The sequence below is a fragment of the Colius striatus genome, chromosome 9, assembly GCF_028858725.1.
Source record: "Colius striatus isolate bColStr4 chromosome 9, bColStr4.1.hap1, whole genome shotgun sequence".
Classification (NCBI taxonomy): Eukaryota; Metazoa; Chordata; class Aves; order Coliiformes; family Coliidae; genus Colius; species Colius striatus.
This window is the reverse complement of record NC_084767.1, coordinates 23,525,403-23,548,524: the sequence shown is the minus strand read 5'-3', so window position 1 is coordinate 23,548,524 and position 23,122 is coordinate 23,525,403. Positions and strand designations below refer to the sequence as shown.

Genomic DNA, 23,122 nt, shown 5'->3' with positions numbered 1-23,122 from the left:
TTCAAATCCTATATGTGGATTGAATTGCTACTTAATTCTGAAAGAGTTTGAAAATAGTGAATCTGTGAGCAGAACAAGAATTTGCCTGAAACCTGAATCGCATCAGTTCCTTCCAGAGTCAATATGTTTCAGTTTTACTGAGAATTTCAGCACAGGGGAATTTGTCAGACCCCATCAAGCAGGTTGGTTTTATTATCCAGGTCAGAGTCCAGGTCTTTTAAGTCATGCTGGATTTCAGGCCTGTGCAGATACATCAGAAAATCTAATTATTTAAAGTAATTCACTTTAAACACACCCAGCTATTAGTATCACAAACTAGCTTTGTTTTGTCTGCCCTGTCAGGCATCCTAAAGACTTAAGCAAGAGCAGTACTGGGAGTTACCACCTTAGGCTGAATAAGACACATTGAACAGTGCATCTAAAGGGGATTGTCCATTCTCCTTAGGCTCTACTTGTACAAAATAACTCTATTAGCATAGAACTATTTCAGTAAGATACCAATATTGTTTGACTTGGGCAAAGAGAGTAACCATAAAAGGTGGTTGAGCATTTACTGAGATATTTATTTGACACCAGAAACTGCATTACCCTTAATTAAAATCTGTTCAAGTACTCCCCCCTCTCTTCCCAAAGCACCTTTCTGACTTGGTAATCCTTTGGTGGCTTGGAAAGGAAGTTTACTCTCTTAGTTTGTATTCCTCATCACAAAGGGAGACTTCCTGTAGATTTTTCTAGAAAGTGTCTAATCCAGCAACCAATTTTGAAGATACTGGTTTAAAGCATGGCTGTAAGTTAGAAGCTGCAGTCTCGGTAGCTGCAGGCATCCTCAAAGTATTCCAAGTCAAAATACAGTTGCTCTGGGGGAACAAATTCCAGAGCCAGAGCTCTGCCATCTTTTGTATTGCATAAACATGCTTCCCATCATTGGCCCAGCTCTCTCAGCAGCTGTATAGTGGGTAATGCTATGCCTAAAATATCATTTCACCTTCATCCTCTTCTGGGAAATCATGTATAATGCATGGTTTTATTCTTTGTGTATCCAAGGTTTGCATTTGTGGGAGGCCTGTGAACTACTGGGAGCGAAGGTGGGAGCAGCTGATCATAGCCTCTCCCACAGATGTGCCTGTATTTCATTCCTGTCCAAACCTAATCTTTACATTCTTTGCACAGGAAAGCGCTACTATTCTATAAGGCCATTCCAGACAATTGATCCTCTATGCAGGCCTGTGAACTAATACATTTAGATCTCCAGTACTGAAAAAAATATAAAAGAGCCGAAAGATTTAGCAAGTGAGTAAACCTGCCCTTCAAGTCTCACTCTTCAAGTTGCACTTTCCACACCAATTTACCTGTTGCATCACTATGGCAGAAGGAAATTACTGATGTTTGGGCACTTTGCTTCTACAAAGAGTGGGTTGCAGGTTCAGCTCCAAATTCTCAGAGAGCATCATGCCAGCCAGACGTGTGCCTCATACCACATTGCCAGCAGCTCTCTGCAAAACTGGCCCCATCTATCAAAGAGATGCTTAAAAAACACATTAAGCTATCATGTGAATGAACAATCATAAAGAGTGGTCCATTTTGTGTTTCAAATTGTACACATTTGAGTGCATATCACTGAGTAGCACACGCAGAATTCAATCATTTAGAGAGGCAATACCAGAGTCTTACAAAAAGCATTTGCTTCTTTATTGGTCTTTAAGATTGTCCATGTTTTTAGCTGACAGATCATACACCAGAGACACACCAAACACGTACAGTAATATAGCACTCAATAAAGAAAAAGACAATTTCTCTTTCACAAATCCAAGAGGTGAGTGTTAAAGAACTTGGCATTTCAAGGTATTTCAATGTGTTTCTTTTACTTAAAAAGATGACTGGGATTTTTAGTTAACACTGTTGATAAAAGAATATTCTTAATACCAGCCTGATACTGGCTTCTAACTGAGCTCCTCTAGAATGTAGATCCTTGTCTTTTCTCACACATTTTTCAATTTCCAAAGCAGAGACACTAAATTATTTTTCTTGCTCCTGAGCTGTTTTTTTATTAGCATTGACCAGGAGCTTGTAAAAGTCACTAACTTTATATACAGATTCTCTGCTACATTCTTCAGTATCAGTCTGAGTTTTTTTCTGATTTTACACTCTGTGTACACCTGATCGTGATTTATTCAAATAAGGCTGCACAGGCCAATTGGGATGAACATCAAAAAATCAAGCACCATGACTGCTTTCATATGTATGAAATTGCCTCAGATTTATCATTAAATAGTTCATTTAAACATTCATGCAAACTACAGAGAACCATAGCTCTTGAAGTGAACAAGAATGTTAGCAGCAGTGAAATACAGAGCAGAATATTTGGTTGCTGCCTTTAAAACTTTGGAACATACCATGTTTTTTCAGCCTTTAACTCCTCACTGAAGTTTTTCTTCTGCATTACAAGTGCTTTTCAAAGAAGTGCAGTCTTAGCTACAAGTAGTGCCATTAGCACAGCACTGCGATATCAGTCTTAAATGAAGTAGCAAGGCACTCTCCCAAGCAGTAATATGATGCCTGACAGATGCTGATTACACATTGTCCTTTACAAACGCTTAAAGTCAAATCATAGGCAGGCAGCAGGTCAGAGCCACAGTGATCCATGAATGGGACAGCTTTGATAGAGTGGTTAAAGAGGACAATATGCACATACAGATCATTTTAATCCAGGGAAGAAAAAAAATGAGGCAAGTTAGCATTATGCCAGACTGGACTGTGTTTCTGCATTGGTACCATAGACATGAGGCAGACTTTGAGGTCTACCTACTGAAATGAGCCTGGATATATCACATCTGATTTAACCATGTTCATCTCATGTGAAATGATTCAAGCAGTTGTGGGAAAAAAAAAAAAAAAACAACAAAAAAAATCCCAATAAATTAAATAAAATTACATATAAAAATCCCATCATTTTGCCACAGTCTCATGAAGCAGGCTGGGTTGTTCTAACCACCTACACAAAAGGTTGTGTATTACTCTTCTGTGGCATGCTGCACTTATTCCCGTATTTAAATAAGGGTAGATCAAAGCACAGAGCTTCTCTGTTCATTTTCAGGCTCTCAGTCCTGAATTTTCCAGGCAGATTTAAACAGTCCATATGCTGCATAGCAAGAGGGAGTTTGACAGGCCCCAAGTGCTTTGAATTTATTATGCATGCGCACAACTATCCATCCAGCACATGAGCAACAGGTTCAGGGAGAGCACAGTCATTTCAGAGTTTTTAATCAGCTAATACTGCTAATACCTTTGACATACTTCAAGTACCTTTCACAGTCAGGCAAGGAGGAGGGTAACATCCTCAGAGAACTGACACAGAGCTTGAGTGCAAGTGGCACTTTTCCAGGTGGGCAACCGGTCCAAGTCACCATTTCTCAATCCTCTCCAAAGCATTGTCTTCTCATTCAAGTAATGGGCTATGGCAAAACAATTACAAGCAGCCATGCCCAGTTTATAGCCTTTCCCTTCTGTAGAGATGCATCTTGTTTCACTGACACCTTCTAAGAAGCAAAAAGCAATTCCTCAAATTTCTCATAAACAAATCCCATAAGTAAAATGCTCTCTGTACTCCATTTCACTCCAAATCCCAAAGAACCTTGTGATGTTGGAGGGCAAGTTATTTCTTTTGGCTGGCCTTGCTACAAAAATCACATGCTTTATTTTCCCTCTTTACAGAATTCATATTGTGTTAATAAAGTACTGTTGATTCTCTCTGGCTGACTCTGCAGGAAAGCTATTCTCACAAAGCTTCTAGTCTGAGTTAAAGTAATCTTGCTTAAAACTGGCCATAATTGTTTCAATCTTTTAAGTTAAACACTAAGCACAGGAAATATTGCCAGTTTAAGTCTGGATTCAGCATTCTGTGAATGTAGGATAAGCTGGCCAAAGGTAAAGAATTCAGTAAATGCAAGGGGAATTTGACCTGGCGTTTCTTTGAACTAGCTTCTGTATTTTTGACCTCTCTATAAAGAGAGTAGAAAGACAGAAAAGAAAATCAAAACAGATGAGAGTTTAATGAGAGCTGCACACTCCAGAGTACTCATTACTCCATCAGCCAAGTCTCCCAGATGTGGTGCTGGGTCCTGAGGGGTGTTCTTCCTCCACAGAAAGCATTGCTCAGCCCATACTTCTTGCAGCCCAGTTAACAGTATTGCATTCCTGGAAAGGCAGGAGACAGTCAAAAGGAAGCTGACTGAGAAAATATGCCTGGGGAGAGACTGACTGTGAAAGAAGGGGAGCAGCCTGCCACATTTTGAGACAGCCCTCAAGGAAGATAGTCTACTTCATGTCTCCAGTAAACACAGGATGGTGAACAAGTCCAAAAAGTATGGACAGGCACTAAAAGAGATATAGACTTAGAAAACAAAACGTGAATGTAGTGTTGAATGTCAATGTCTGTGTTTTGTAACTTTCAGAGCAGGAAAAAGGCAGGATTTCTGATTCTCTCAGGCCTGTTTCTCATGAGCAAGATTGTCACAGAATCGTAGAATGGTTTTTGTTGGAAACAACCTTTAAGATCATTTTGTTCTGACCCCTCAGCCACAGGCAGGGACACCTTCTACTAGATCAGGTTGCTAAGAGTGCCATCCAACCTCCCCTTGAACACTGCCAGGGGTGGGGAGCCACAGCCTTTCTGGGCAACCTGTGCCAGTGCCCCACCACCATCACAGGGAAGAACTTCTTTCTCATCATCTAATTCCACCTCTTGTCAGTCTGAAGCCATTAGCCCGTGTCCTATCACCACATGCCATTGTAAAAAGTCCCTCTCTGACTTTCTTTTTATTGATGAATTCCTCACTAACCAGTCAGTTACTGGTAGGCCTGGCAAGGCCCATGGCAGAAATACTACAGACTAGAGATGGCAGTGCAACACCATGATGTGCCCTGCTTCTAGCTCAGAAACCATTCCCTCCAAGTGCATGAATGGGACACTCAGGTGTCCTTAGGTCCACCAGAAAATGCTTTCACTGTTACTGCAGTGTCTCACATTAGGATTATCAGCAGCTCTGACCAAGACTGTTTTGCATTACAGGAGTCAAGCCAAAAAAAACCTAAATAACCTTGTAGAAATCTGCCTTCCAGACCCTTTATTTCAGTTTCTGTGCTATGATGGGTAAATGTAATATTCATCTTCTTTGTTGTTCTAAGCTTTCAGTACAGGTTGAGTGTTATTAGTTCCTGCAAAGGACTACATAGATGGGGATGTGATTTCTCCCAGTCCTAAGTTAATTCAGATTTGAGCTCTGACAAAACTTTTGGCAATATTTTTTAAGGGTAAGGAGGGACATGGAAAATCAGAGCACCAGAAAATTTTGTTAAGTGATGACATTGCCAATTATTTGTTCTGGTTTTTTTCCATTTTTTAAGTTGGGCTAATATTGGAGCTGTAAAATCATTATTTTTATTTCTCCTTGGCATTATTCATGCCCATATTGCCTTTTATTTTCATTTAAAAGCTTAGCAGTAATTTTTTAGTGCTCCCTCCTCATGTCTCCGATTCAACTGAAGGAGAAAATCCTACTGCCATTTTAAACCAAGAATATTTTTTCAGAATTTGGGAGGTACCAATATGTCAAAAATTCTTTTTCTTCCTTTTCCCCTATGGTTTACAGCAGGAAGTGCAATCACCAGGAGTCCTGGCAGATAAAGGTCATACCCAAGTCTGTCTGAAGGGGAACAGATTCCCTTTTTTCCAGTACACTAATTATCTATATCTATCCTTGAAACAGCAGGAGGACGCCTGAAAAGGTAAATAACTTTATGACAAAGCAGAACACACTAATTCTACTGTAAGAACTCAAGCAGCTTAAGAAAATTGTTCTGGGTCAGCCAAAAGTCTACCTTTCTTGGCCAATAACACTACATGTAATAAAACTATCAGAGAGAATTACCACATGCCACATATAGGTCTATCCCTTCCAACAACTGTTCTCAACTATTAGCTTTGAAGCTGGTTTCTACCATTTCAGACCTAAGGCAGGTGTTGGGTATCCAGAGGAGTATCCAGTTCTAATTCTAATAGTTACTGTAAGAAAGGATATCACCATTCCCCACAAACTTTTCACATGCAGTCCTCCATGGAAATGTCGTTTCTTGCACACTGTTGGCCTCACAACACTTATCTTAATTTTTTAAAGCCATATATTTACCCATAACATTCAATAAAGTTTCCAATCTTCCAAACACTTCTCCCTACAAGTCCTTCCAGTGAAGTGCTCCCATGCACAAGTCACATATACAAGTAAACACTTGGAGGATCAGGACCTTAAATAAAACATAAGTTGCAATATGTCCATGTCTAAAACCATTAAATATGACTGGAAGCCTGTGGAAATTAATCTTGCTTTGTAAGCATTCATGTATTTGTGTTGGCTATTTTTTTCTGGAAGTGATTTTCAAAGAGCCAAAGAAAGCACACAGAAAAAAGGAAAGTAAATGCCATGGCAAAGACACCTAAAATAATCCAAAGCTGTTCTTTAAGTGGTTTGAGAGAACCCATTCCAGATGAGATTACAGAAAAAGGCAAGAACTACAAAATAACAAGGGTTTTATTTCTTTAAAGGATTCCCCTCACCTTTTTGTTCCTTTTCTGCACAGAGCACTCTGCTGTCCCTCTGCCTGAAGCATACAGACATCATTTATGCCTTTTCTTCTGCACACAGTCCACATGCTTTCTTACCATGAAAAGAGTTAAATGCTCTTTTTCCTCCCAAGAACAATTTTTATTTTTCCTGACAAGACCTTTTATGCAATTAGCTAGAGAAGCTACAGCCAAAAAGAAAAAATAACACATGTAAAACCATGCCAGAAAACAGAGTAAGTAGTAACTTGTTGAGTCTATTAGCAGACAAAATGTTTAAATCAATGATGTGTTCTCATAAATCAACAGCCATATTTAGCCTTAACTATAACCATCCCTGAACAACGTGAAATAGAGGGAAAATACTCAAGAAAAAGGTGATGTTTCTGAATGATGGGGGTACAAAGCAGCACGAGACAAGCATGGGGCAGGTCAAAGTTGAGGTGCTACAGTATTCAGGGCTGAGTCGAGACTTCAGCAGAGGCTACCAATCTCACTAATCATCTAAATCTGATGGTAATTTGGAGATGTTAAAGAACCATTTGAACCTAGTTAAAACTTGGCCAGTTATGTGGATTGTGCGCTAAAACAAAAATTGAGCCCACAAGAGACAGAATTCTGCTACATAATCAGAGACTAAAGGGTCTACATTGCAGACCATAAAAGGTCATTCTTTTTCAAATACACTTGACTGATCTAAGTTACTGTAAGAGCAATAAGTTCAGAAAGAGAGAGGGAAGTACCAGTGAACCAGAGAGCAGATTATAACTCAAGAAACAGCACAAAAATCTCATTGGATCCTTTTCTTTTTTAGCTTGGAGTGGAAGATCATCTCTTTTCATTCCTCCATCTTTGTTCATCTCCTTACTCTTCAGGTTGAGCTGTTTTGGTTCAGATTTAGAGCTCCCCTTCCTTCCAACTAGATGACTTTTCTGTAAAGCTGTTTACCAAACCCATTCTATGCTTCCCTTGACAGGATTTCACTGCTTTCCAGAAAATTAATAGATTTCTTGCACACCACAGTTTCTAAAGCTTGCTTCTTCAGCCATATCCTCCACAGCACAGAAACATTTTGTTGTTCTGTTAAAGCAGTAGCTCTGATCCAAAGAAAGATATTTTGCATACCATGAGCTCTGGTACTCATCAGTTTGATTTGCAGCAGTGCAAGAAAAGCTCCCAAACACAAGCTTCTGTTCAGTGGCCTGTGAACATATAGCAGGGAGCAGGTCACCCCTCAGCTCCTTGCTCCAGGCTGGGAAGCAGCAGGCTTTGGGGATCCTTAGTCTATGGAGGGTATCCCTAGGCTACTGCTGAAGTTTGTCTCACAAGGCGGAGGTTTCTCCCTTCTGTGTCACCTTATTTATTTCTGTGTAGCCAATGAATCCAGTCCTACCAAGCAGCCATACTCTACAAATTTCATTTGTTCATTTAGGCAAATGGGTTTACTAGAACTGCATCCTACATATGAAATCCAATAGAATTTGTTTCTGCGTTTGCTTGCAATCTTTAACATATTGCCAGCATACCCACTGAAGCAATCATGTTGAAAATAAGAGTTGCTTCTTCCAGTTCTGGCATTTGCACATTTTTATGAGATGCTGGCAGGGCACAATTGGATAATTTTTATTCTTTGCAAATGTTGAGAAAGTAACAAGTAACAGATTCATCAAATATTCACTTGTCCCAGAACCAGGTGTTTTTGACATGTACCATGTCTCTCAAATATATTACACACTCCAGTACTCTTCTTATCAAGAGCCTAAGCTTTGTACTTTCTCCTCTCCTCATCAACATGTGACAAGACATAGTGCTCCCCCTTTTCAGTGACATGCAGAGAAAGCATCAGGATGTGTGAACTTTTTGGGTAATCTGCCAGCAGCATATGGTGACTGACATGCAAAGAAAGTGTCACGGTTGTATGAATACCAAAAATAAATGCTGGGCAGATTAGGGGAAAAGACAGAGCAAGTAATTTTCTTTTTTCATTCAACCAAGAGAGCAATGTAAATAACAAGCACTAGTCTGAAATTCACACTCGATGATCTCCAGTGGGCTAAAGCCATACAGTGACTTTAGTTACAACTCAAATTCTAGAGTCAACAAACAATGCAGGTGCAGGTATAATGCTCTTCAGTTTACTATACTCCTCAGTTAAATGTTCATGCTAGTTGCTTACCATGGGAAGAACCTCTGTTGCTGCACCTTCTGTAAGTTTTGGTTTACAGTATGGTTGTGCCATTTATGTCACACAGGTGGAACCAAGGATTTCCAACACAAGGCTCTCCTCTACACTTCCAGCTAAAGAAAACAGAGTGCTAGGCTCTAGTTTGGAGCAAGTTCTTACACCATCCAGATTAGTTTTCTTTCAGTATTATTGCCCTAGAACTGGTTCTAATAATGAATACTTCATTGTTACTAGGAAGTTTCAACAGGGAAAGGCAGTTTAAATTATTTGAAGAGTTATTATTGTAAAGTAAACTCAGCATCATTCTACATGTTTGGGAGATCCTCCTAGTTCAAGAGCTGTTCACCATTCAACATGGGACATGCCTAGAGGGAACCTTGTGAGCCAAAGATGACATGTAACTTTTCTGATGGAACAAAGACAGGAGTGTTCCTGCATGCTTGCTGCTCATTTCATCCTGGTGTTTTGTCATTATCAACAACTGTAAAGCAAGCTTATACAAAATATTTTAGGCCCAGTTGAATCCAAGTTAGTATCTTATGACAAATGCATGAGACAACCCTTTGTGATGATTCTAAGTAGAATGCTGTCAAAATGTGAATGGAGAATGAAAATTGAGATTCATTACATTTTAAATGGACTTTTGACCAGGAAGATAAATTACTGCATTTTTCTTTGCAAATTTACAGGCCAAATGAACCCCTGGTTTAACCTCTGAACTTAGAGGGTTTCTTAAAGTGAGGAATTGCTCTATAAGGGTCATGCATGCACATGCTTTCCAGGCATTAAGAGATTGAAGTTGTAGTCTTTTAAAAGAAAGTGAGAAACCCACAAGAGGTCAAATAGGGAAATGAGACTTAAAAATACTGCTGCCTGACCATCAGACAGCAGTTGATGTGCTAAACAGTCCATGGGAAAGGATAAAATCCAGAAAGAAGAAACAGAGGTCCCTGAAGGATTAGCATGACTGAAACATGTGGTAGCTGTCTGCTCTCAGGGTCACTTATGGCCACAGGAACTTACATTCTGCATTGTCTTCAAAGATGCAGTTCTTGGGCAGCTGACTGGTTAGTAAATGGCTGACACTTTTCTTCCACTTGTGTAAAAAGTTTAGCATTACCTTCTCCTCACCTCGTTTTTCAACATAAGCACTTATTGTAGCTGCTACAAAAACATGAGATGAGCCACAAACAGCTGCACCAGCTGTAAACAGAAGAATCACACAGAAAAGACAGATTATAAACAAACTGTAACCCACTTTCAAATTTTAGAATTTAATATAATTTCTAGAGCACTCAGATTTACTCTCTTCATACATACCCAAAGGGGAAATATTTTGGTTACCAAGAGGTGTAAATGATTAAGAGTGGAAAAGTCAATACAAATACCAAATGCAGTGCTAATAAATATTGAAAGCTGACACTGATACCACATTCAGTGAGCAGAGGACTCTAAACTGGTTTTTCACCTCCAGTGCATATTGTCTTTCCTTACTCCCAGGGGGCATTAGTAAAACGACAACAGCCTTAATATTAGATTTTGAGAAATTTCTTGCTAGAAGCCAGATTTGTAGCAGCATTTAAAACAAGACTTCATTTACACAAAATGTAGCTGTTTTCTGGCTGTTTGTAAAGAAACAAAACATGATCTAACATTAAATAAATGAAATGACGTAAGTTTTTAAGGCCAAAATCCCTGTCTTAGTTAATTTTAAAAAAAGCACACTAACAATGACATCCCTTTATTCATGCAGGCTGGTTTCTGGCAATGCAGTGACCAAAGTTTTGCATCTGCAAAACAGAACTAGTCTGCATATAGAACTAGTAATTGTTGAACACACAAGTCAGAGATTACAGTCACAGATGAATGTTTGTTTATTCCTTCATAATTGGTATTTCATTAGTACTAGCTATAGATCTGAACTCTACACACAGTACTATAGAAATATACCCAATGCACTGTGCAAAGGATTAAAAGGTTTAAAAGGTTTAAAATTGAATCTACTGCTTAACAGTAGACAGTAGGAAAGTCCCTTAAGGTACCAGTTCTTTTTTTATAAATGAAAGCGATTTTTATGAATCGCATTGACCTTTGTAAGCTATTTTCTTGTCAAGCAAAATTTCATTTAGAAGAAACATTACCATTCTATTTGAAAGTAGCACAAGGATTGTTCCAAAGTGTCAGAATTTTCTTTGGAACAGAAAGTCTCCCTGATATTACCAAACAAACACAACATCTTACTGATACAATCCAAAAAGCTAAAAAAGTGAAAGAATTTCAAGAATCCTAACAATATAAATGGAATTGAGACTGTAGTTATTACTTCTTTCTTTTAATACCTCTCTGAAAAGTCTGGAAGCACCCTATGTTATCCATGCCATCCTTGAAACCTTTCCACAAAGTCACTCATTGCCCTCTTACCAGCTTCCATCACCACTTAACTGTGTAAGTACTTTGGAAATTTCTGAGTGGAAATTTCTGAGGATTTCACACAGAAATACAATATGGAATTTGTAGATCAAAACCTGATTCAAATAACTATTTTTAATTTTTTTTTTTTACATCTGGCTGTTGAAAACAGAGAGCAGAGCTATAAACGTCAACAGTTTAAGCTAAGTGTGTCAGCTATAAAGTGATGTGCCATCCAGATAAATTCCCTAGGAACTTTCAGTGTTTGATGCACTATGGGACATGGGCTGGTAACTGTTTTAGTGAATTTACTGGACAAAATGCCACTGGCAGAAGCAGCAAACCATCTGTTTTTTAAAGGAAGTGAGGAGATGCTTCCCTGCTATCTAACATCTTTGTCAACCGGTTGAAAAATGAGGGGTTGTAATTGCTTTTCCGCTTTTGTTTCTGATGCAGCCATATCATAGGCAAGTTTCCTGACTATCCTACTGAAGAGACTGGAGGTTCAATGGCTATTCTTTCTCTGAAAACTCCAGAGCAGGTACTGTTGCATCTCTAATGAAAAAGATTAATGGAACTGGGGAAAGAATTGCCACAAAACACGTTTGTTTAGTAAGTAAAAATGTTTTGTAACAATGGCCTGTAGTACTCCAGGATCTTTATAGTCCGAAAGTTTTTTGCTGCAAGGATTGTTTTCTTGAAGAGTAGAACACAAAAGCCACGTACTAAAATTTGTTCCCTTTCAGCTTGTACAGCCGCTTAGTCATGGTGGAAGGTGCTCAGATATGCAAGTTACAGACACATAAATGTCTGAAGAAGCGAAGAGGAAAGAGCTCAGCTATGAGTTGCTCTCCTGTTGCAAAATCCATGTAGTTAGACTGGATGTAGAGGTGCTAGCTTCTAGTAGAAATACCTATTGGACAGCTTAAAAAGCCTTGGTTTAAAATAGGCCTTCAAAGCTATACTGGAGGCTGAGATTGGTTCTAGTGTGTTTGCATTCAGCATCAGCACAGCTCAGCAATAATTAGCTTAGTTTAAATAGAGAATTGTTCCTTATGCAGGCAGGCCCAAGCCTTGATTTACTGCCAAGGATCATTAAGTGAGCTTGAACATTAAAATGAAGGAAGCATCTTAGTTTATCTTATGTATTCTTGTAGTGAATTCAGTTGTTTTTCCTGGTAAAATCTCTCTTCCAGCTTCTCTGGCTAGTAGAAGTGGTTGATAACTCTTCCTCTGGCCAATTGGGTGTCACACCAGAGAAAGTGATTAAGGCCAGTTGAGATAGAGCCATTTCCACCCACCACAATGATCTTAGCAGGATGATGAGTCTGTTGAAAGAACTTATAAACAGGAAGCCCTGCACACAGGAGCAGGATTTGGCCCTTCAACAGACCACATGTGGTTGCTACTAGTGGGCTAAGAAAACTAAATGGTCAAAAACTGACCTCTGTGGTCCTTAAAGCTCTCCTGTTGAGACAGACTCAACAGCTCATCAGCTGCCTGCAACAGATCATCTAACACAGTAAAACAGTATTTTGGATTCAGTCCTTCCTGGAGTCACAGGGAAAAGCCTGAGACATGCTAGCAGTCTCTATGTGGTGTGAGAGCATGTAAATGCAGACTAGCCCAGCGTAAAACACAGTACCTTTAGTTACAAAAAACATGCAAGAAAGCTGATACAAGCAGCTCTTCATGCATCACTAAAACTGAGCTGAGGGCATACTCTTGGTTTTAGCCAAGTTCAGAGGACACTAAGGTCAACCCCACCAGCCTCTGTATCTAAGCCACTCTGTTGTTCAGTCCCAGACAAAGTGAACTTAACCCCTTGATTAAGTTTTCAGCTTCTAAAGTAGAAACACCTGCCAGAGTCAAGCAGGCTTTGTTGGCTGCTCTGTTGCAGCAGGGGAGCCACCCAGCAAGTACAGCTTATTGCTGGAGAAGTCTCCAAGGAAGTATTCTAATTAGACCAGCTACCAACAAGCATAAACACAATTCAGAAAGAGAATATTACAAGACTTTATACTGAGCAAAACTGGAGATGGTAGTAGATTCTGGAGTAATATATTCTTCCTGTCTTACTCTAGCTTTGAATCCTCTCCGTCAGCTGTTCTGCTGCCTTTTCTGAGCATCTACTTTCTCTTTGCATAAAAAAAAAGAAAAGAGGGGAAACCAAAACTCTAGAGATTTTTTTTTACTGTCTGTTTTTCCTTGCATGAAATAAGAATACCTAGAAAACAAAAGTGTTTTCTCAGCAAGTTTTACTAGCAATTATTTGATTATCAAAAATGTTGGGGCCCATTTTTTAGCCAGTACAACCAAGAGCAGAACATATTTCACATAAACTTGGCAGATATTTAGGACATTCATGATTTTACCTGAATGTCAAACAATTAAAATATTTTTTGTTCATCTGAGTCAGCCAGCATACTAAAATTCCCCAAGGCAACTGGGTTTGTTCCACACTGGTCTACTGGGCAACATAGCAAATGAAATCGTGGCCTTATTGAAGTTAATAGGAGTTATGTCCTTGACTTCAGGGAAGACAAGATTTCATCTCTTGTATATATTACCTTCTGTGAATGGGTTGGTTACTCCTAAGTTAAACTCCATGAAAAATCCAGACTGAACTGTATTTTAAAAGTAAGCATTTTATCAGACTAAGGTAAAGACACTTTGGGGAAAATAAAATACAAATTCATCACTTCACGAACCATTGCTGCATTATTATACATTCTATATTTCTTGATCCTTTGACAACTCTGACCTTACTTGACTTTGTAATGTAGCTCACCTTCTGTACAAACTGCTTTCATGACATTTTACAAATACTTTTCAAAAAGATATGCCAAAGAAATCCTGATAAAGAATACTTGGTGATTTAGTCAGAAATGCATGTGTTGTCCCTTGACTCGAAAGAAGCTTTTCTCAACTTTACATAGTCTTCAAGAGAAACATAAGATTCTGAGATATAAGTGTAATTTCCCTGCTTCTGCTCCAGATGTCTATCCCTAATGGGTTTTTTCTATGTTTTGCTCCAAAGATAATTATCAGATGTGACAGTTTTTAGCTTTGTCCTTATACTGTTGCCAACAAAATTATGATCTCTTCCTGTAGTTTGTTAAGTCTCATCACCACAAAAATAAACTAAGAGAGTTATCATTTAGCAGGCACAACCCCAACTCCCTTTTGTTTCCAATAACTTACTGGAAAAAAAGATGCTTACTTACCAAGACTTTAGTTGTACATTCAGTTACTGCATGGAGGACAAAGTCATTTACACATTACTCTAATCACAGTATCTGATCCAGCAGCATCTAGAAAAGGGGTGAGAAAAAGTGTCAGCTGCTGTGCAAACATATACTCCTGATCCTCCCTAGGCATTCTGTGCTGGTAATTAGAATTCATTATTACTAACAGCTAAAGATCCCCTGAATCCCAGTAATCAGTTTGATTGTAATTGGCAGTGCAAGTGATCCCCAGTAGTTAGTTAAGATTTAATTAGCAACCCTACTTCTCAGATAGGGTCATTAAAATGCTATTATGTATCAAGTACTGCAATATTCACACACTCACCCCCAAATATGTTTTACTCATTTTTACCAAATGAATGTATCACAAGTAGCTTTAAAATGTCAGAGAATGACTCAAGAAGAGTTATACTTTTTTGTAACTAGCATTTTGCAAGTATGCTTTTATCCTGACAGCAAATACACCATACACAGTTTTCAGTAATAGAAGTAGATGCCTACAGTTTTGCTTTATTTCCTCTGTTTCACACTATTCCGGATTCGCCCTTTAGAAATTGATACCAGGCTGGCTTTTCACAGTGCTCACACAGTGCCATCAGCTGGAGCTGGGCACCTCAAACCCTTAAAATATTCTGATTAATTTAAGTTCACTGTGAAGGAGGATAGAAACAGTACTCAGTCTGTTATGCTACACAGTGGGCAGAAATGTTCACCTCCAGAAAATTACTCACTGCAATGAAGCCACTCAGCGAGTAGACTCCTAGTTCTGCAGTTCTCTACTGCCTGTGATCATGATGATCAGAGGGCTGGAGCACCTCTGCTAAGAAAACAGGCTGAAAGAGTTGGGTTATTCAGCCTGGACAAGGCTTCAGGGAGACCTTAGAGCAGCCTCTCAGTCCCTGAAGGGGCTGACAAGAAAGCCAGTGAGGGACTTTTTACAAGAGTGTGTAGTGGCAGGACAACGGGAAATGGCTTTAAACTGAAAGAGGGGAGATTTAGATGAGATGTTGACAACAAGTTCTTCCCTGTGAGGGTGGCAAGGCACTGATACAGGTTGGTCAGAGAAGCTGTGGCTGCACCATCTGTGGAAATGTTCAAGGCGAGGTTGGATGGGGCTTTGATCAACCTGGTCTATTGGAAGATATCCCAGCCCATGGCCAGGAGGTTGGAACGTGATCATTTTGCAGGTCCTTTCCAACCCAAAACATTCTATGGCTCTATGATCTCTGTTGCCTGAAGTCAGTAGCCTAGGTTCTGTGCCTGAAGCCAGGTAGCCTTTTCACCTCTCAGTGTTCTTCCCTATAAATAAATAAACAAACAAATCCACCTACACCAAGCATTCTACAAACTTTTCATAAACATATTCAGTGGTGACTTAAATTTTTAAGTGTTTGCCAGAAAATGAACACAAGAGTGAGTTTAACTGGTAAGTTAAGCTGCATATGGGCAGTGTCTAGCAGATGGGAAAAAAATACGTATGTATCAATCATGCACTGAAATGCATGACAGCCTATTAAAGCCAACCGTAACATTTTGCAAGATCCTATAAATCTATGAAATCCCACCCAGCATTTTTAATTCATTCCTGCAAGAAACAGATCACTGGGGTTGTTTTTAACAGCTTAAATTTTGCTTGCAGGTGCACACCCAAAAGTAAACAAAGCTGAGAAATAAATGCCTTGCCAGGAGAACACTTCATTGTTAAAAACTATGCAAATAGATTTGTCTGTAAGAGGGAATGGATGCAGAACACTGGCCCTCAGCTAGCTAGATGAGACTGAGTCCCAGGCCTACCATGATGAAAATAACATCTCTGACAGAAGGACCATTGCCTTACAATAATAATCAGCGTATAGAAAGAATTGTAATCAACTGTCATCAAGCCAGGGGGGCAGGTTGCGGTAAAGCACATGTACAGAATACTACATATTACATATAAGCAGTGCAAATCGACAGTCTGATGGTTGGCATGCTACTCTGGGACATGAATCTTAGAATTATTTTGGTTGGAAAAGACTTTTAAGATCATCAAGGCCAACCACTAACCTAACACTGCCAAGCCCACCACTAAAACATGTCCCTCAGCACCTTATCCACATGCCTTTGCAGAATCTCAAGGAACTGTGACTCCACCACCTCCCTGGGCAGCCTGTGCCAGTGTCTAACAACCCTCTCAGTGAAAAAGTTCTTCCTAATCTCCAATCTAAACCTCCCCCTGGCGCAACTTGAGGCCATTTCTTCTTGTCATATCACTTGTTACTTGGAAGAAGAAACCAACTCCCACCTCACTAAAATGTCCTGTGAGGGACTTGTAGAGACCAATCGTGTCTCCCCTCAGCTTCTTTTTCTCCAGGCTAAATAACCCCAGCTCCCTCAGCCACTCTTCATCAGACTTGTGCTTCATACATTTCACCAGCTTTGTTGCCTGTTTCTGGACACACTCCAGCACCTCAGTGTCTTTCTTTCAGTGAAAGGTTCAAAACTGAACACAATATTCGAGGTGTGGCCTTACGAGTGCCAAATACAGGGGGACAATCCCTAATCCTTCTGGTCACACTATTTCTGATACAAGACAGGAGGCCATTGGCCTTCTTGGCCACCTGGGCACACAGATGGCTCATATTCAGCCAGTTGTTGGCTAACACACTCAGGTCTTTTCCCCTCAGGCAGCTTTCCAGACACTCTGCCCCAAGCCTGTAGCATTCCCTGGGGTTGTTGTGGCCCAAGTGAAAGACCCAGCACTTGGTCTTGTTGAACCTCATACAGTTGGCCTCAGCCCATCAATCCAGGTCCCACTGAAGAGCCTTGCTGCCACCCAGTTTCATACTGTCTGCAAGCTTACTGAGAATGCACTTGATCCTCTCACCCAGATCTTTAATAAAGATAAACAAAATTGGCCTCAGCACTGGGGATGGCATCTCTTCCCATCTCAAAGCCCTGGTTTTTAAAATAAACTTCTCTCTTAGATTTCAAAATAGCTTCTTCCTGTAGAATTAATACTCAGAGAATATACATTTTCTCTCCAAGAACAAGAAGTTATGTGCATTTAAGTTGTTTCTGTTCAAAATGGTGTTAGAGATAGAATTAACAAGGCTTTGAGGCTCTTACCCACCACACCGGAGAACTAGAATTCACAAACTCACTTTATCCCTGCTTGTTGTTTATGCCCACAATACTAAAATGCAACAAGTTGAAGTAAGGTCTTCTTTTAAGGTATGAAGAAAGGGCTTATATTCTTGAGGAAGAACATTTATCTCAAGTATCAGCTAGCCTGAACCAACACCAAGCTTTCTGCGACTGAGGGTGGTAGAACATAAGCAAGTCCTGCTGGCAGACAGAGGCTTTCACATACCTGACTCATATAAACCAACACCAGGCATTTCCATTCATAGGCTGCACTCGCACTCTCTTCCCCCTAAAAAGGGAATTTGTACTGAAACAGTTTGGATATACATTTGAACTGATGTATTAATAGAAAAGTCAATTTAACTTTTTGGGGATATCAGTTTAGAGGAAAATGTCTTTTAAGCCTTGGAAGAAAACATTACTGGAGAAATGTCATCACTAGCATGATAGGAATCCTACATCAAGGTTAAGGGAAAAAAGAAGCCTACTAAAATTCCTCTGCTCTTACTGAAGCACATTCTCTTCCTCAATATTAAGAGTTTTTGGAGGGATTTCAGCATCATTTTTAAAAAAAAAAGGCAACCTAGCCAAGAAAAGAGCAGTCTGAAATAATTTAGGAAGACATCTGCTTTTATTTCCACTATGAAATTTTCTTCAGGGGGAATATACTGTAATATAATGTGAGTGAATTGCTCAGTATCTCAAACTAAACTTTGCTTATCCTTCCCTTTCTTTTGTCCACTTTTTCTCAGATTTTCAGGTGTCTTCTTGTAGCTGGAGGGTCTGTACAGAGACAGATTAGTCTGTACAGAGTAGACAAACCATTTGAGGCTACGTGCACCTCCAGCTTCACCCCAGCTCGCAGTACTCTGCAATTATAGAATCATTTAGGTCGGAAAAGACCTTTACGATCATGGAGTCCGACCACTAAAGCCAATCATTATAGAGCTGCTTAGAGCAGGGGTGAACATAGATTTGGAGAAGCTACACTGATGGGCTATGGAAGAGAAAATGTATTTGACAAGGAAAAGGAAAAATTATATTGCTCTGTCATTCTCTTTTGGAAAGCAGAGAGCCACTTCAGAAAAGTCAGACCCCACATACATGTTGATGGCATCGCCAGTTGCATGGCTTTGGAGCATTCCACCAAAACTACTTGGCATCTCAGACTGCATATGTGTTGCCCAGGCATCCAGGAGACTGTATGGGTGTAATTTGGATGCACATAACCTCCGCCCACAGACACTCTGCATGTTTCTATATGTGGTTTCTTATGTTACTGTATATTTCGTGCAATGCTGAAGTTCTGAAAACGCTAAACGAATTTTCTTGACACTTTACAAAGTGGTTGAAGACAAGACAGAAAGCTAAGGACAGTTCAACAATTCAGGCCCATGAGAACAGGAACTCTGTGTAACCCCTTTCACTATCATTCATCTGTATAAAAACATGAAAGCAAATAATTCCAGCCTAAGTCTGGATATACTTAAAATATCACCACTAGAACCCAAAAACACTGCTTAAAATTAAAACCTTTTGTCGATTGCATGTGTGCTTATAGGTATTCTGCTGGATAAAGCTGCCACTGAGGTGCTGGAAACAGTTACAATTACCCTTTGGTAGGCAGGCAGAGCCGGGAGTGGAGGTGAAGGTGACAAGGTTGAATTTCTGGCAGGGTACTAGTGCTCAATAAAAGATACACTTTGAGTAGCTCTGTTGGTTTTGGATACAGCAGGCCTGCTGGGACACTGAAAACCTATTTTGAACTCTAGTCAATCTGTTAATCTATCCCAGGGAATGAAATGCTTCACTGCTTATCACTGCAAGATATGACTGAATGCTGCTTGGGGTTTCAATTACCATATTTAATTAAATGTAAGATACTGAAATGCTTGGGGAAATTCACTAATGAAATTTCACTGGCTGCAAAGCATAGCCCTTGTCATTGTCCCTTTCTACTGTCCAATCTTCAATGCCTTAAAAGGCATTTTTCAGAAAACAAATATTTTTACAGTTACAGGAAACAGGTCTTACAATTGGAAATATTTTATATTTTTTTTACTCTTTCATGATACTGACCATATTATTGGTCCATCAATAAACTTCAGTTGCTGCAGATTTTCTGATTTATACTCGTCAGTAAATGGTCTTAGAATTCCTCTTGGGGACAAGAGAACACAATGAAAGGTGCCTGGGAACCATATAATGGTAGAAAAAACAAATTTCACTCTCTGCCTTTTTCAGGCAATGAAATAGAAATGGCCAGGAACTAAAGTTATGAAACGTGATGTGTCTGTACCCAGTTATCAGCTGCTACTAGCTTGGAGGGGTAACAATGCTGGGCTGTCTGTGAATATCTGTCAGAGTTTGTCACAGTATCACTGTTGAGTCACTCTCACCCACTAGAACAATTTCAGTCTTTAGACTCATATTGAAATTAGACGTGCCTCAGGGCAATCTCTCAAAACCCATCTCTATAAATTCCATCTGCCTTAGAAACACTAAGACAAATTCATATTCTGAGTCCAAAACCAAGAGGGAAATTTAAGTTGTATATCATTAGAATATTGTGCTTCTGGTGGTTTCAGGAATTATCCTTGCTCCATAAAAGCCCTCGTTGTACAGGCCTCAGAAATTGCCTCTTTCCCAGTGACATGGTGGGATAGTCAGCATCTTTGCTAAGTCTGCAGGTGAGAGTGCCCTCAGCATAAATTTAAAGGACTTCTCTGTAATGGTCAGCCACTCTGAAGGTCATGGAGGGCAACCAAGCAACAGGTTGGATATTGTTTCCCCAATGCTGGAAAACTGAAGGCAACAGAGGAAAAATACACACTAACAGCACAGGTCTAATCCACTTTGCACGTGGAAATTTTTGACCAGCTCTTCACATATCTTTCTGTCTCTTTCAGATTGCTGCAGAACTGGCTGTCAAAATGGATATGCCTTTACAGGAGAAGGCCCAAAAGGGGAAAAAAGAAAAAGAAGACGTAAAGGAAAAAATGAAAGGAAAAAACCCACAGAAAACTGGAACGAAGGTAAGGCATCCTTGAGTAAAACCAGTTAGTTTATGGAAACAGCCAAAGTCTAGCCTATTCAGCCATGTGTGGGCAGATGCTATTAATTTACATTAGACTGGCCACCAAGGCTACAGATTTGGGTTCACAAGACAGAAGAACTAGGTGAGGCCTATCCCTCTTAGTTTTTCCATTACCTTGAAGATTCTGAGGTACTAAATTTTACCTTTCATTTTAGGAATGGCCACTTGAATGGCTATGACTCAGCTCATTGGAAGAGCTGACATAGGTGCAGACTACCAGAAACATAGGTGAGAGGAAAAATACACTTCAGGGCTTTGATATCATTGCTAAGACAGCATGCACACACTCTTCAAAGCACTGATGCACTTTTTTTGTGCAGATAACAAAATGATGCCCAGCTATCTAGCCCAATATTTCCACTTTAATGTAGGGTACAGAGAAGTTAATTGCTGCCATCGCTTCACAGAAGAACTAAGAAACAAGAACCTTGGTGTCACTCAGATACCCACTTCAGAGCTTCTATGGATTTCAGACTAACTTACTTTTGTACTGCAAGCCAATATTTTATAAGCCTGTAAATAGCAATTCACATTCTAAGGATATGAATATTTTTTGCTTCAAATCACAGTGGACACCACTTAATATGATACACTCCTTCCAACCCCTACCATTCTATGATTCTATACGCTAAGGGATGGTTTCACAGAAGGTATGTTTCCAAATTGCTTCAGGAGCGACTTCACTGAGGCTAACACCTGTGAAAAGATGCAGTGACCAAAAAGCATCTTCAAAAGCAAACTATGCAAAAAAAAATGTAGGCAGAAGCAGCAACTTTTATTTTGCATTTATAGTATAAACCAAGTTGAAACAATACACTTTAAGTGTTGCCCACAGGTCAAGGGAAGTTCTCCTCCCCATCTACTCTTCCCTGGTGAGGCCTAATCTGGAGTCCTGTGTCCAGTTCTGGGCTCCTCAGCTCAAGAGGGACAGAGAACTTCTGGAGAGAGTCCAGCACAGGAGCATTTTCCATATGAGGAAAGGCTGCAGGAACTGGGGCTGTTCAGCCTGGAGAAGAGGAGACTAAGGGGGGATCTCATTAATATTTACAAGTATTTTAAAAGTGCATGTCAGAAGGATGGGTGGCACTTTTTTCTGTTTCCTCAAGTAGCAAGACTAGGGGTAATGGACATAAGCTGTAACACAAAAAGTTCCACTTAAACATAAGGAGAAACTTCTGTACTGTTCAGGTAACAGGCTGCCCAGGGAGGGTGTGGAGTCTCCTCTCTGGAGGTTTCCAAATCTGCCTGGACATGTTCCCACATGACCTGATTGAGTTGAACCAGCTTTAGCAGGTCTCTTCCAACCACCACCATTCTGTGATTCTGTGATTTTTTTTCTTTAAATAAGGGTTATTAATCTCTCACTAAGTATGTGAAGGAGAAGGTTGTTTTTTCTGCGACAAAGCTCATTGAAGTTTTAAATAAATTAATTTTAAATCCTAAGCCTGGACCAACCATATAATAAAAAGATGCTTTTCTTGGACAACATCCATTAATCTGGCCAAAGTTCTTGTAACAGCTAGCCAGGAACCTAAGCTACATGAACTTAGAAAGCATCAGTCTGTCAAATTTGGAGGTAGATATCTTAAGTGTTAACTTGTAACTTGCATAACATCTTTGCAGCATGAAAACACTATTTGGGTCAATCAGAGCAAAGTCTGGGATTTTGAAGTTGGTGGGCTTTCTCCCCCCTTTGTAAATGAAGATGCACAGCAGGCCGAAGGAACAGCATATGGAAGTGTGTTTTCCAAGTTCTTGAAACCTGATCTTCCATTGCCAACATTGCAATCTTCCATTTCCTTCACCTTTGTAGTATCTGCACCTGTGCTTACAGGAAGCTTTAAATTCTGGTCACATGTGTCTTCAGATAGTTGTTTACTATCACAGGGTACACTGTCAGCGTTAGTGAAGGCATCACGCTGCAAGCAATGGAAGGTGATTACTGGTAACACTTTATTGCATCTTAGTGGCAGAGCAAACCCATCCTGAGGGAGCAACAGAGGAGAAAGGCATGTAGTGCCTACAGACCTCAGCCAAATACAAAGTTTTTTGTTGTCCATAAGACTTCTGATGACTTCTATTAGTGCTGAGTTCAGCTCTGTGGGACTACTTCATGCTGTGTCCCTTAAATCTGCACATGAAGTGAAGAACTCTGTGGGAAAGATCAGATAAAAGTACATGTACGAACGCAATGGCTTAGAAAAGCTTTTGAAATTAGAGACTTTAGAGAGCCTTGTCATTCACGATCATAGAACCCTGTAGGATCTCAGAGAGGCCAGTTCCTTTTGGGAGAATTCATGAGGTTGTCCTCTAATGGCTTTGACCTTGTCCTTGCTCCTTCCCTACTCAGCTGTCCCAGAGCAAAGCACTCTGATTCCTCTGGTCTCACACAGGCAAGGAAAAAGGCTGTTCCAGACACTCCAATCTAAGTCAGACGTTCA

The 23,122-nt window shown here is 39.9% G+C and overlaps 1 protein-coding gene across 1 annotated transcript in view; it reads left to right on the top strand.

Moving 5' to 3' along the window:
- IQCA1 (IQ motif containing with AAA domain 1) overlaps positions 1 to 23,122 on the top strand; it is a 107,602-nt gene that overhangs the window by 37,549 nt on the left and 46,931 nt on the right. The window contains 3 exon segments of the mRNA XM_062002651.1: positions 11,667 to 11,756; positions 17,463 to 17,493; positions 20,536 to 20,634. Of these exon segments, the coding sequence (XP_061858635.1) occupies positions 11,667 to 11,756; positions 17,463 to 17,493; positions 20,536 to 20,634 (220 nt within the window).